Below are 13,751 nucleotides of genomic sequence, written 5' to 3'. Positions count from 1 at the left end.
GGTTGGAGGCTGGAATCCAAACAGCATGGCAGCTGTCTGCACGCACCATGGAGGATAAGGGACAGGAAACACCACACGGTGACAGATGAAGCCAGAGAAGGGAGGGGTCAGTCTCCAGCTCTTAAAACGGTTCACTCAAGAGAACGGACCAGGGATGCATGAGAGCTACCTGAATCTCTCATGAGGACAATATATTAACTATCTGCTGGCATGCTTCTGTGTCCAAGGACAATGTACTAAATGACCAGATAGCATTCTGTTGTGTCCATTGTTCCAGGGACTGGCCCTGACTGGGGCAGTGAGGGAAAGAAGAAATGACAGACAGGCATACACACAGACACACAGACACTCAGTGCTGGCCTGGGCTCTCAGCGTGTTTATCATAGTGGCTTACAGACAGGCAGGGTTATCACATGCATATCATCCAGTAGGCAGACAATGCTGGATCAAGGAGGAAAAGTCTTTGTAGGGCAGCAGTCTTAAAGCTGTAAATATCCCGGTTGGGGGAGAGCTGGGGTGAACATTTTCTGTATACACTGTCAACCCCTGCACATAGATCAGGAGGGAACGTTCCGCTGTGCCTTCGTGGGTCCATCACTCAGGGTTTCCTCCCCTCTCTCCAGCTTCCACCAGAACCCACATCTTAAAGGTTATACCACTTCCCAACATCACCATACTAGAGACTGGCCACTCAACACACGCATCTTAGAGAATCACACACATACCATATCCAAACCGTTCACAGTTGTTAGAAACAAACCTGGGAAGCAGGAAAACAGTCAGGTAGTATGCTGTAAGCTGCTACTCTCAGTAGTCAATAGATAATTTAAGAGCCACCACCAACATTTGTGGGGTATAAGTAAATATCACAATGCAAGCAATACATATGACTGACTGAATGAATGGATAAAAATATACACACAATAGAATATATATGTATGCATAATTAAAAGCTGGTTAGACACACAGATACAAATGCAGGAACAGAGGGCAACAGATGCTAGACATGCACAGATAATAGGGATGGCTGGAAACAGAGGGACAGTGGATGATTCGATAGCAGGGATAAGTGACAGATGTAAGTCAGGGGACGCATGGACAGACCCAGCTCTGATGTTCCAAGAGCAAATCAGTGCAGATGTCCACTGGCAACCCGAAAAGGGAACGTTTATTTTAAGGCTCAAACCTTGTCTTGCCTCGCCTTTCTGACAGAAATAGTAACTGAAGCTGTGAACATAGATCAACACAGCAAGAAAAATAAAAGCTGGGGGGGCGGGGGAGGGAGAGAACCTTGCAGTGCATCTCCAGCTAACCAGAGGGAAGCATCGTGCGGATGGACATGGCATTCGGAGGGTGCGCAACAACACTGAAGTCAAAGGAATCTGCCCCACTTGTGTTCCTGAGTAGGTGTCTCTGATAATCGTCTTGAAAAACAGAGTATAAATAAAAGTCTGTGGGTGGTGGTGGTGACAACACCCTTGTTTTCAGTCTGTCCTGCCTGCCCACCAGAGGTTTGGGGATCCACTCACCATTTCTGGTGGTTAGAACAGCCAGCAAAGCCTGCCTTCCACCCCTTCCTCCAACTTCTATTCACCAGCTCTTCATTTCAAACCCAGGCAGGGAGATGACACCCTTTGTCCACACACACACTTGAGACCATCCTGTGGCACTCACATTTTGGTAATGTGCACATGGACTTCGCTGTTATCCACTTGCATCTCTAGATCCCTCTCTGGTGGTTCCTTTGCTCTGTTGGTTACCAAGAGTCTCCTGGGGGAAAGGTAGGAGCCCAGCTGCAGTAAACTCACCTCTTTGGCAGTATGTCTCCTCTCTGTCACAACCCTATCAGAGACAAGGAGGAACTGTGTGGCTGCATACGCAGTATCTAGCACTAGACAAGGCTGACTTTTGGCCAGTGTCTTAGCTAGGATTTTTATTAGTGTGAAGAGACACCATGACCATCGCAACTCTTATAAAGAAAACATTTAATGGCGTGGCTCACTTACAGTTTCAGAGGTTCAGTTCATTATCATCATGATCGGGAGCATGGTGGCCTGCAGGCAGACTTGATCCTGGAGTGGCTGAGAGTCCTACATCTTGCAGGCAACAGGAAGTTGGCTGAGACACTGTGTGATGTCCTGAGCATAGGAAACCTCAAAGCCCGCCCCTACAGTGACACACTTCCTCCAACAAGGCCATATCTTTTCCAACAAAATCACACCACATAATAGTACCACTCCCTGTGAGATTATGTGGCCCAATTACATTCAAACTACCACAACCAGGAAGAACATATGAGATGGTAAACACATTGAAATTAGTAACCATGCTCTGTATGTTGGCCATTGTTCTTACTTTTCCACTTTTCTGTAGATCAATTCTACCAGTGATGACCTCTTTGGGGGCAAGTACTCATTCTATTAATAACTGGACACACACACATTCATGTAAAAATGTAAACAAACCATGTACACGGTTTTAAGAATGATTAGAAAGCAAATGTCCAGGTGCAGAAGCAGAACCCAAAGCTTCCCACCCAGAGTGATCAAATCTCTCCTTGCCCTAGAAACAGCTGTGAAAACCTTTGGTGCTCTTAATAGTTTTACACTTACACATTTACCCTTAATACTGTAGTTTACAGAAAGTTCAAAGACTCACAAAACTACCCAGCACTAGAGAGGCAGAGGCAGGAGGACCTCTGTGAGTTCAAGGCCAGCAGGCTGTACACAGTGAGTTCCAGGACAGCCAGAGCTACATAGTGAGATCCTGACTTAAACGAAACAGTAACAAAAAAGGACTCTCAAGATTAGAGGGAGCACACTGCGGCCTTGCTTTGGCTCGCTTTTCTCCCCCAGTGCTGCGATCCACCTGTTGTACAGGCGTTGCTTTTCTCCCCCAGTGCTGTGATCCACCTGCTGTACAGGCGTTGCTTTTCTCCCCCAGTGCTGTGATCCACCTGTTGTACAGGCGTTGCTTTTCTCCCCCAGTGCTGTGATCCACCTGTTGTACAGGCGTTGCTTTTCTCCCCCAGAGCTGCGATCCACCTGTTGTTTTCTCACCCAGTGCTGCGATCCACCTGTTGTACAGGTGTTGCTTTTCTCCCCCAGTGCTGCGATCCACCTGTTGTACAGGTGTTACTTTTCTCCCCCAGTGCTGCGATCCACCTGTTGTACAGGCCTTGCTTTTCTCCCCCAGTGCTGCGATCCACCTGTTGTTGTGCAGGCGGTTTTCTTTTTAATTACTGTGTCATATTGATGTGGGAGTGATTTCTTATTAATAAAATAACTGCCTAGACCCATTTGATAGGCCAACCCTTAGGTAGGCGGAGTAAACAGAACGGAATGCTGGGAGAAAGAAGCTGAGTCAGGGAGTCGCCATGGTTCTCCCACTCCAGGCAGATGCAAGTTAAGATCGTTCCTGGTAAGCCAGTCATGGGCTACAGCAGATTATTAGAAATGGGCTAATCCAGGTGCAAGAGCTAGCCTAGAAGAGGCTAGATAGAAATGGGCCAAGCGGTGTTTAAAAGAATACAGTTTCCGTGTAATTATTTCGGGGCATAAGCTAAAGCTAGCCATGTGGGCGGCTGGGTGCTGGGGACGCAGCCCCGCTGTTCTTATTACTACATCGTATTTCACAGCACAGTCATAATTTGTCCATTTGGTTACTGGTACAAGTCTGGGTTGGATGGTGGTTTCAGCTAGTTCAAATACTATCAAGTGCAACGAACTCCAAAACAGCTAAACTGCAATGAGTATTTTCTTCATGTTTACTAGAAAGATCATTTTACTGGTTCATAACATACAGATTACCTTCGTTAAAACTTGTTACTGTGGGGTCTGTGTGTGTGTGTGCACACTTGGTGTGGGATTCCCGCTGTATGCTGTAAATGTTTTATTGTCATTGATTAATAAAAAAGTAGCTTTCAGTCAATGGCTTAACAGAGTAAAGCCAGGCAGGAACTCTGAACAAAGAGAGAGAGAGAGAGAGAGAGAGAGAGAGAGAGAGAGAAGGCAGAGTCAATGAGACACCATGTAGCCACAGGAGGAGAAAGACGCTGGTGCTGGTACCTTTAAACCACGAGCCTTGTGGTAAAATATAAAATAATAAAAACGGGTTAATTTAAGATATAATAGCAAGATAGCAATACACCTAAATGATTGGCCAAACAGTGTTTTAAATAATACAGCTTTTGTGTGATTATTTCAGGTCTGAGTGGCCAGAAAATGAAGGAGCAGTCTCTGCTAATACCAAATGGTGTGTGTTTACATGAAGGTATGTACACAAGGGGGCCAGAAGAAAATCGCTCCTCAGACACTATAATATATATATTATATATATAATATATATATTTAATAATATATATAATATATAATTATATATATATTGGTTTTGTTTGTTGAAATAGTATCTTTTACTAGTCTGTGACTTATAACTCGTTGTGATAGCTGGCCAGCAAACCTTAGGTATCTGTGTCTCCACCTCTTCAGTGTTGAGATTAAAAGCATATTCCCACCACTCTCCCTCACTTTATTTGAATTCTTGGTACTGAACTCAGGTCCATTACTGTCAGCCTTTGGTCCGGCAGGTGTCTAATGGCACTGCATTGTGACTGTGGGTTCCTGGCTGTGGTTGTTAAGGAGGATGTTGGTATCTGCATACATTGGCTATTTGCATTTTCTCATGTGTGCTGCCTCTGCTTAAGTCTCCCGTCACTTTAAAAATGTTTTCCATTTCCTATGGTATGCCTATTAAATGGGTCCTAGATATTATGAATATGGAAACTTCTGCACTGTGACTCCATTTTATGACGTTGTTTGGTTTGGGGTAGATAAATTTGTGACTAAAAAAAATCCTTTTCAAGGCTGGAGCAATGTGTCTCAGCTCTTCCAGAGGACCAGGGTTCAATATCTAGCAAGCACATAGCATCTCACAACTGTCTGTAATTCCAGTCCCATGGGATCTGACACCCTCTTGTCTTCCAAAGATGCTACACACATGGTACATTAGGACATACATGCAGGAAAAAAAACACCCGTACATCCAAAATAATAAATTTAGAATGTTTTTCTTTTCAACCCCAAATTATATTTTCTCATACATGTCCACTACAGGATTTGGAATAGACTGTTTTGAATATTGGGAAGGTACTGAGTAACATACAATATATAACATATAACACCCTCAACAAAGATTCAGCACCCACTATCATATACATTAAGCCTTCTAGAGCAAAAATTCTTAGTTATATAAGTAATAAATACAGTCTCACACCATTTTAGTGCACGTTTTCTTTCTCTCTCTTATATCAATGAGTTCCAAAGAGTTTGATGATTCAGAGATTGAGAAATTTTGCAATCAGTAAGATTTACAATCACAAGATAGGCATAATTAAATCAGTAAAATTCAAGAGGACCCTCCTGGTGGAACCATCTGGAATTGTCCGTACGTAGAAAGATTTTTCAGTACGGATACTAGCACCATTACACATCTCTCTGGAAATCTGTGCACTTTTCTAAACTTCACTTGCATTCAACCGTTTCTGAGATCCTTTGACTTTCTTGTCTTCTAGAGCTAGCCTTTATTATTGACATCTCTCTTCAGATGTTTGTTCATTGTATTCTTTTCCCCAAAAACTAACTTGACTTTATTTTCCCAGTGTCGGATGCCGCTGTGCGTTAGTGGATTGGCTACAGACCCGACAAAAGCAAAATTCTGGCTTGCTGTTTGCCGCGGGGTGAGTGTTGCATCGCGGTCAGTTTCAAGCTACCAATAATATTTGGGTCATGGAGTTGGGACGGGGTACACAGACGGCTCTCTAAAAAGGCTGGCTGTGGACACCACCGTTCCCATTTCATTCATGCCTGCTCTAGACGCATTTCTGTGGCACACATTCATACTCGCTGCCATACAGACAAAATAAGTAAACCTTTAAAATAGATTTCCGTCTCCAACTTAACTCATCTAAGGCTCTTTCATCGTTCTGTAGCCATCATATTTCCACAATGCTATCTCCTTTTATAAACTGACATTGATAAGGTAAATTCATCCCTTAGACCACGGGGGTACATGTCCCGTATTTTGACGGTGCTTAGAAACACACTGTCACCCTGAAGACCCGTTGAAGGTGGTTCGGGCCTCACAGTGGCACCGACTGTAGAGCTGACTCTCCCGGGACTGGTGTGAGTCCGTGGTGCATAAGCATGCACGCGGCTCTTCCCAGGAGCTAGAGCAGACAAAACCAGGGCGCAGCCGGCAGACTGGCCTTCATCCGTGGCTCGACTCGTCTTCCTGAACATTCTACTTAAACACGGGCTCATAAATTAAACGCTCCTCTCAAAACATCCGAAGCACGGCAGAGATGAGGGGTCTGGTCTGCAAACCTGGCTAAACTTCGCCGGGAGTCCGCGCTCTCAGGCTGGTGGCCTCCTCCCCCTTGTCCCGGTCCTCAGCTCGGTCCCCTCCGCCCACCTTCTATCCCTCCACTCCAGCCCCGGCCGCCGCGACTACTGGGCCGAGGGCGGTGACGATCGGTGACGCCCAAAAGCCGCGCCCACCACAGCCGGAAAACGCAGCCGGAAGACCCGCCCTTCCGTGTGGAGAACTGCGACAGGAAGAATCAACACGGGTCCGCTGCTGCTTTCCCGGGGGAGCGTTTCCTTGCGTGGTCTGTGGACTCGCCGGGCGACTCGGCTGTCCAGGAGCCGAGCTCCTCCCCGCGCTCGCCCACGTTGGCTGCTCCTCGGGACTTCGCGCGGGACTGCAAAGCTCGGGCCCTCCGCGCTGCAGCCCGGGGTTGTAGGCTAGCCCTGGGAGCCCTGCAGGAATGGCAGCCCCGACCATGAAGGAAAGGCAGGTGTGCTGGAGCGCGCGCGACCTGTACTGGCGCTGTCTCGACGACAACGCGGAGGACGCGGCTCGGTGCAAGCAGTTGAGGAGCTCGTTCGAGGCCAGCTGCCCCCAACAGTGGGTAAGTCCCGGGCGCTCGGCCTCACCTCGGGGTAGGACTGGAGGGACAAGGTCACGGGGGAGGGCGCGCGGTGGAAGCCACCAGTTGGTTGTTATTGCTGGAGAAAGTGACAGTGCGCGGCCGGATTCTGGGGAAGGGACAGTGTTGTGATAATTTCTGCAGGAGTCCATAGCCTCTCTCACAGTTCCGTCATCCAGCAGCTTAAAAAGAAAGTTCTTTTCTTTTTAACTTTGTTCCGGTTTCTGCCAACTCCTATAAAGTGCAGACTGAGAGGTGTGTCCAAAACCACGCTCGTGGGGGCGGGGGGAGCGCGGGTGGAGCGTCGTGGGAATGTGTTCTGAGAAAGACACTAGGTTTTATTTGCTAGGATTTTCATCAGTGTTGGGAGGCCTTGAATTCAGTTTTAGGCACTAGAGAGGAGAAACAGTTGTCCAAAACGAGCCAGCCACCGTGTGGAGAGAGGATTTGAACTTGGGTTCTTAACTTGGTCTTTACTCTGCTGTACAGCAGTCCCTTGAGAAAGAGAAGGGTTGTGCTGTGCAGTACAAGGCCACGAGAACCAGGACTGTGGGTGACTGGAGTGTTCAAAGAGCAGCTTCAGGAGGAGATCCGCTCCCGGGAGAGGCTGAGTTCTGGGCAGGTTGTTGTCAACAGCATAACACTGCTTTCAAGGCAAAGGATAGTGTATTTTGCAGCCAAATATGAGCACAGATTGAAGTTTCCCTTAATACCACGTGGCAGAAGTTTCATTAAGTTTTATGGGAACAGAACACAATATACAAATACATGGGTGGAAATGCAGGTTAAGTCCGTTCATTACAGCAAAGCAGGAAAGCCTGTGCTGGGCCTCAGAGGCTGTCACATGACATGCTTATTAGCCTTTGGGGTGGTGGGAGCCAGTGAGTGGTTTCACCTGTCACCAGGGTGTGAAATCAGTCACAGAGGTGGGCAAGGAATTCAGAGGGCTAAAGACGGACCCTCAACTTCAAACCTCTCCAAAGCCACTCAAGTTCTGATCAGTAGGATTAGGCCTGTGGAAGGTTCGATGTAAGGTGTGGCTTTTCCCCGTTCATATTGGACTGTGATACCTCAGGCGCCGCTAAATGTAACTGTCTCTGAGCACAACAGATACCTCGATTAACTTTTCACAGAACAGGAGGGACATTGTATGCTTTTAAGTCTGATATTCTTTTATATAGCACCCATTCTAGTGTAGTCAATTCAAGACCACCAGGGATAAATCTCCATGCTGACAGTGAGATTTTTGAATACCTTGTCATAACACCCCAGAAGGACAAAGGCCATCAAACCACAGGGGATTTTGAGCAAGGATGGGGCTTTGGATGTGAAGCAGTGATGTCACGGCCTCAGAGCAGAGCTGTGCATCAGCAGGACCTCAGGGCTCAGGACTGAGGTAAACCCAGAGTCCTGTTTTCCATCATGTTCAGAAACTATATGTGAATTCGTACATAGGTGGGCAGTTAGGGAGGCTTCTCTCTGAAGGTGCCTTGGATACTCTGGGCAGGTGTGTTACATTTCCTTCTGATGGAACTTTAAGGAGCGAGTCTGTCTATGTGCGGTGGTAGACTCAGTGAAGGAGAAAGCCGTGTTCAGGCAGGCTCCATTAAGACATGCACTGAAGGTTTTTAAAAAAAAAATCAGCATTTTGTGGTTTCCAGTGCAAACATGAGGCATCCTAAACCTGCCCTGTCTGCAGAGCTGCTGGGATACAGGGCTGGGGCAGCGGCATCCTACATCTGCCCTGTCTGCAGAGCTGCTGGGATACGGGGCTGGGGCAGTGGCATCCTACACCTGCCCTGTCTGCAGAGCTGCTGGGATACAGGGCCGGGGCAGTGGCATCCTACACCTGCCCTGTCTGCAGAGCTGCTGGGATACAGGGCCGGGGCAGTGGCATCCTAAACCTGCCCTGTCTGCAGAGCTGCTGGGATACAGGGCCGGGGCAGTGGCATCCTACACCTGCCCTGTCTGCAGAGCTGCTGGGATACAGGGCCGGGGCAGTGGCATCCTACATCTGCCCTGTCTGCAGAGCTGCTGGGATACAGGGCCTGGGGGAGCGGCACTCTGGCACATGTGCGTTTTCCTTGGGTTTGATTTCGACTTGTAGAACATGGGACTTTTCAGATGCCGCATGAAGAGGATGATATGAATGGAAACAAAGCCAAGCCTTGAATAACTTGTGAATATTTAGTCATGTGTCCGTCTTGACTTGTCTTTCTTGACAAAGATACCAGGCCTGATAAATGATACGATACACTGACCCTATAACCAGCCATGGTCTAAAACTTAAGATTCCTGATCCAACCAAGAACTGCCAAACAGGCTCTTATGTGCCTAAGACTGTTTAAGTTCACGGGCCATACGTGCTAACAGCCAAGAGGGAACGGAGACTCATGGCTCTTTCAGGCACTAGATTCCTGACTCAGGAGGCTAGAACACAAATCCTGGTTCTGCCTTGATACTATTAATGCCGAGTTACATTTAAATCTGCGCTTTTGCTTGCCAACTGCACAGCTTGCTCTAATGTCAGGCCTTTTTATCTCAATAGATAAAATATTTTGACAAAAGAAGAGACTACTTGAAATTCAAGGAAAAATTTGAAGCCGGAGAATTCCAGCCTTCGCAGTCCACTGAAAATTCCTAGGCTCTTCCTGAACTTTCACACAGGTGGAGATTATTCTTCTGGACTTTCAGAAAAGCTTTGCTGGTTCCAGGACAAAAGCAGTTTGGCCGCAATTACACATCAGCCAGCACCTGTCCCTTGTGAATACCAATTAGTAAAAGGGTCAAGTAGCCGGAGATCCTAATCATTCAAACTATGAAGGACTGACTGGTGCTACGTGTGCTGCTTTAATTTCATGAGGATCTATTTCAAGAAAAAAATTAAAGTTTATTATAAAAACACAATGTTTATCTTCCTTTCCACCACTTAGAATGAAAGTCAGAGTATGCAAATCGAGTTGCAACTGATATAAATAAAAACTAAGATAGGTTGTTATGTGTGTTGCTGGCTTTTAGATCAGCATTTTAATGCAGAAACGACACAGCGAAGCTAGAAACCTTAAGTAACCAATGGGTTATAATAAAGGTTGTTTAAATGTCCTCAATGATCAGACAGTGCCTGAGTCTATTCCAAGGTGATTAAGAAAATGCCAAAGGATGAACCCCCAGAAATGAACAGTAACTCACAAACCTGCAGACAATACTTCAAATCGTGTATTTCTTACAGAGCTTGTATTCAGAATACAAAAACAAAAACTTCATGATTCTTAATAAGAAAAATGAACCTGTTTAAAAAGTGAGCAAATTATGCGAATAGATATTGTAAGGATTCCAGCTCGGATGGAAAGGAATCCTGGCAGACTCGATGGAAGCGGAGCCGTGTGCAGCCCTGCTTCAAGGAAAGGTTTCCCCAGTGGAATAACCCTGAGGTCTGCCGGAGTGGAACAGCTCTGCTCTGCCAGGGAAGGTTCTGCTGCACTCCAGGGAAAGAAGGTCTCACTCAAACCTCATTCAAGAGATTTATTGGGAAGGAGGAATCCTGAGGGTGGCTGCTTCTGCCATGGTAGGAAAAGGCAGCTGCCAACTGAACAGGTTCAGAGCTTATATAGGGCTTCTTAGGGGTGGAGTTTTTCCAGGGTGAAGATTTTCAGAGTGGAATTGGTTGGATTTCAAACCTTGAGCTTGGACAAGCTCAGAGACTGGTTGGATTTCGTGTGCAAGGGGTTAGTTTCATACCCAGGGATTGATTGGTTTTTCTGCCCAACTGGTCAGGGGCAGAGTGTGTTTGTTTGGCTCTGGTTTCAGGGCCAAAGTGTATTTCTTTTTTCTTCTTCTTTTTTTTTTAAAGATTTATTTATTTATTTATTATGTATACAACATTCTGCTTCCATGTATACATGCCAAAAGAGGGCACCAGGTCTCATTAAAGATGGTTGTGAGCCACTATGTGGTTGCTGGGAATTGAACTCAGGACCTCTGGAAGAGCAACCAGTGCTCTTAACCACTGAGCCATCTCTCCAGCCCCTGAGGTGTGTTTCTTTCACTGGCCCTTTTTAACCTTTAGGCTTAGGTCTCAAGGCCAGTGAATTGGCTCTGGTCTCAGGGTCAGGGTGTGTTTCTTTCATTGGCCCTCTTACCCCACAGATATTTCTTAAAATACAGTGGAAGATGAATATCTGAAAAGAGCCTTCATATCATTAAATATTAGAATAATGAAAATAAATACTATACTGATAGGTCACTAGATACCTGCTAGAATGGCTTAAATTAAAAGGCTGACAATACCAAATGACAAGGATGCAGAACAAGTCACCCTCGGTGATACTGTAAACTCGGAAAGCCCTCTGCAAAGGTTTTCAGGTAAAACACGCTGACTTTATGACCCAGAAGCCCCACTCCTAGGTGCTTCACCAAATGAACCGAAAGCAAAGCCTGCAGTGTTAACACAGTCCCTAAAGCCAAATGCCCTATAATGGGTGGAATGTCAACAACATGACCCGGATGGGCCATGGATGCATTCCATTCTGCTATCTGAAAGGAGCCAGACTGTGATGGTGTCCGTTATCTCAGGCCACAGGAGTGGCGGCTGCTCTGACTGATGTTCTAGGCTTGACACCCTGTAATCTGAGTGTTACTCAAAGGGTTCCAGGGATAGCAAGTTCCTTGCTGGGCAGTTAATAATGATCATCCTTAAATAATGCAGCCATCAAAGCATAAAGCACTCACGGGCTTCATTCTTGGTTTCAGTAGGGATTTGCAGGGGTGGGCCAACAGTCCTGGGGCCATGATTATCGTCCTCAGAGACAGATTTCTCACCACCACCGGAAGCACAGTAAGACAAATACCATTTAAGCCTAACGTGAACAATGGCTGAATTCACAGCTTTGGAAACAGCCTAGGGCCTGAGGACAAAGAACTTCACTGGAGAGCAGATTCACATTTTGCGCAGGTGCCCATAAGTAACAACTTTAATTCTTCCACACCGTTAGCACAGCCACCCTGACAATACTGGTTTCTAGGAAGAACATTTTTAAAAATTCATTTTTTAAAGAGTTCCATAGTTGCTTAAAATATTTAAAAAGGTCATTTGATTTAGGGGACAATATACAGTAACAGACTTTAAGGCACATAAACAGGTTTTGGCATTGAGGTGCAAGGTTAGAGAGATGCAGATAATCCTGTGACATCTCAGAATATTTCATCCGTCCGGAAGGTTATAAGGCACCATCATTAGCACCATGAGAGATGGTGGGCGAGGCTCAGTCTCAGGATGCAGGCCCCACACACCCGAGCAGCTGCTGCCTGGTGTACTCCCAGATGAGTAGAGCCCCGCTCACGTGCACGTTCAGTGAGCGGATGATGCCCTGCTGAGGAATCTCCACACACACGTCCAGCTGCTGGATCAGGTCGGCTGGGATCCCTTCCCGCTCATTTCTGCAGAAGAAAAATGGAGCGGGACACGTTAGCTCCCCTGTAACACAGGGAGAACCTTTTACTAATTTTTTTAGAAGTCCTGAATGTTACTATAGGAGACGGATAAACAGATGACGTCAGCCTGGGTTCCAGGAAGAGGCCAATTCCGTGTTTACTAGTAAACATCCCAGGGGTCTCCATCAGTGCTCTAAGTTGACAGGAAGTTGTGTCATAGGATCCAACTCACCCCAACAGGAGCAGCGACTTCTCAGGGAAGCAGAACTGGGCCAGGTCTGAGCTCTGCGCTGTCTGCTCCACACCGATGACAGTGTAGCCTTCCGCCTTTTTCTGCTGCAGATAATCTGTCAGCTGCGCCGGTCTCACCTTGGTGGCAGTTTTAGAGGGGCAGGATATGAGATCATTCCGTTGTGAAATGAGACGGCGGACAAAGCACTGAACTCAAACCCGACTTGGCAAAGGGACTTGAAAGGGGAAACAGGACACCAAATGACATCGGAAAGAATTCCCTCCACACAGCAGACTGCTGAGCGGGGGTTGAACAGAGGGTAGCATGTTCTACCTAGGGGACTGCTACACTACTGCAGGTCTCAGCACTGAAGGGTCAGACCGAGAAACTGGCATAAAGACAGCGTGCCAAAATACACTCGCAAGTACAGGATCTACTAAGCGGTGTTACACCTACCTCCAGCAGAGGGAGCCACTGCTCCGCAGAGACACTGAGGTGCTGGAACTGCCTGTCGCCCACACACTGAAGACTGCCGACCACGAGTGCCGCAGCTCCAAACACCTCACAGGTGCGGCACAGCCCTGCACAGAACAGCCTGTTACTCAGGTCTCCAGCAGGGCACAGAGTCCACGGCTTTCCAGCCTTTCCTCTAAAGCCTGCCAAGAGGGCCATGTGTGGAGGAGACAGCCACAGAGGGGTGCTGAAAGGATTTAGGGTGACCCTCCTGGAGGACGATTTTTACCTCCTAAGTTGGTTGGCTTGTCGATGAGCGAGGCCACAACGATGAGTCTGCTGATGGACTTGCCGAGCTTGGCGGCCCGATCCTGAAACAGAAGCTCAAGGTCTGACTCCAGAGCCTTGTGTCCCCACGGGATGATCTTCTTCTGGACATCTGCCCACTCTGATTGGCTGTCTGCTTCACCCAAGATAGACCCTGAGAAGAGATAATAGTTCCAGTATCAAACACTGGCAGTTAGCCTGGGGCAGTTCTCTATGTATTGGCATCTTTGTTGTTGTTGGTTTTTTTTGTTAAAATTTTTTTTAATTAATTTATTTATTTATTAAAGATTTCTGTCTCTTCCCCGCCGCCGCCTCCCATTTCCC

At 46.9% G+C, this 13,751-nt stretch overlaps 2 protein-coding genes across 3 annotated transcripts in view; one reads left to right on the top strand and one right to left on the bottom strand.

Moving 5' to 3' along the window:
• Positions 1 to 6,576: 6,576 nt before the first annotated feature.
• LOC121447200 (cytochrome c oxidase assembly factor 6 homolog) lies at positions 6,577 to 9,978 on the top strand. The gene is made up of 2 exons (XM_041650318.1): positions 6,577 to 6,967; positions 9,534 to 9,978. The coding sequence occupies exons 1-2, from the start codon at positions 6,824 to 6,826 to the stop codon at positions 9,627 to 9,629; spliced, it is 240 nt and encodes a 79-aa protein (XP_041506252.1). The 5' UTR covers positions 6,577 to 6,823; the 3' UTR covers positions 9,630 to 9,978.
• A 1,917-nt stretch (positions 9,979 to 11,895) lies between these two features.
• Positions 11,896 to 13,751, bottom strand: part of Tarbp1 (TAR (HIV-1) RNA binding protein 1) — a 50,651-nt gene continuing 48,795 nt past the window's right edge. For both annotated transcript variants that reach the window (XM_041650271.1, XM_041650272.1), the window contains exons 27-30: positions 13,390 to 13,581; positions 13,104 to 13,228; positions 12,648 to 12,784; positions 11,896 to 12,421 (exon numbers count right to left, since the gene is read on the bottom strand). In XM_041650271.1, coding sequence (XP_041506205.1) covers positions 12,253 to 12,421; positions 12,648 to 12,784; positions 13,104 to 13,228; positions 13,390 to 13,581 — 623 coding nt within the window. In that variant the 3' untranslated portion in view covers positions 11,896 to 12,252. The remainder of the gene's footprint in view (positions 12,422 to 12,647; positions 12,785 to 13,103; positions 13,229 to 13,389; positions 13,582 to 13,751) is intronic.

Source organism: Microtus oregoni, unplaced genomic scaffold, assembly GCF_018167655.1.
Source record: "Microtus oregoni isolate MIOR12 unplaced genomic scaffold, Mior012 000004F_ref0000308, whole genome shotgun sequence".
NCBI lineage: Eukaryota > Metazoa > Chordata > Mammalia > Rodentia > Cricetidae > Microtus > Microtus oregoni.
Note: the sequence above shows the minus strand (reverse complement) of the source record. Positions and strands in the feature narration are given on the sequence as shown.

What these genes read in the sequence shown, in the direction of transcription:
- LOC121447200 (XM_041650318.1), top strand. Translation starts at nt 6,824, where the DNA reads ATGGCAGCCCCGACCATGAAGGAAAGGCAGGTGTGCTGGAGCGCGCGC. An exon ending in CCAGCTGCCCCCAACAGTGG is followed by an intron (nt 6,968 to 9,533) that starts GTAAGTCCCGGG and finishes TTATCTCAATAG; the next exon opens with ATAAAATATTTTGACAAAAG.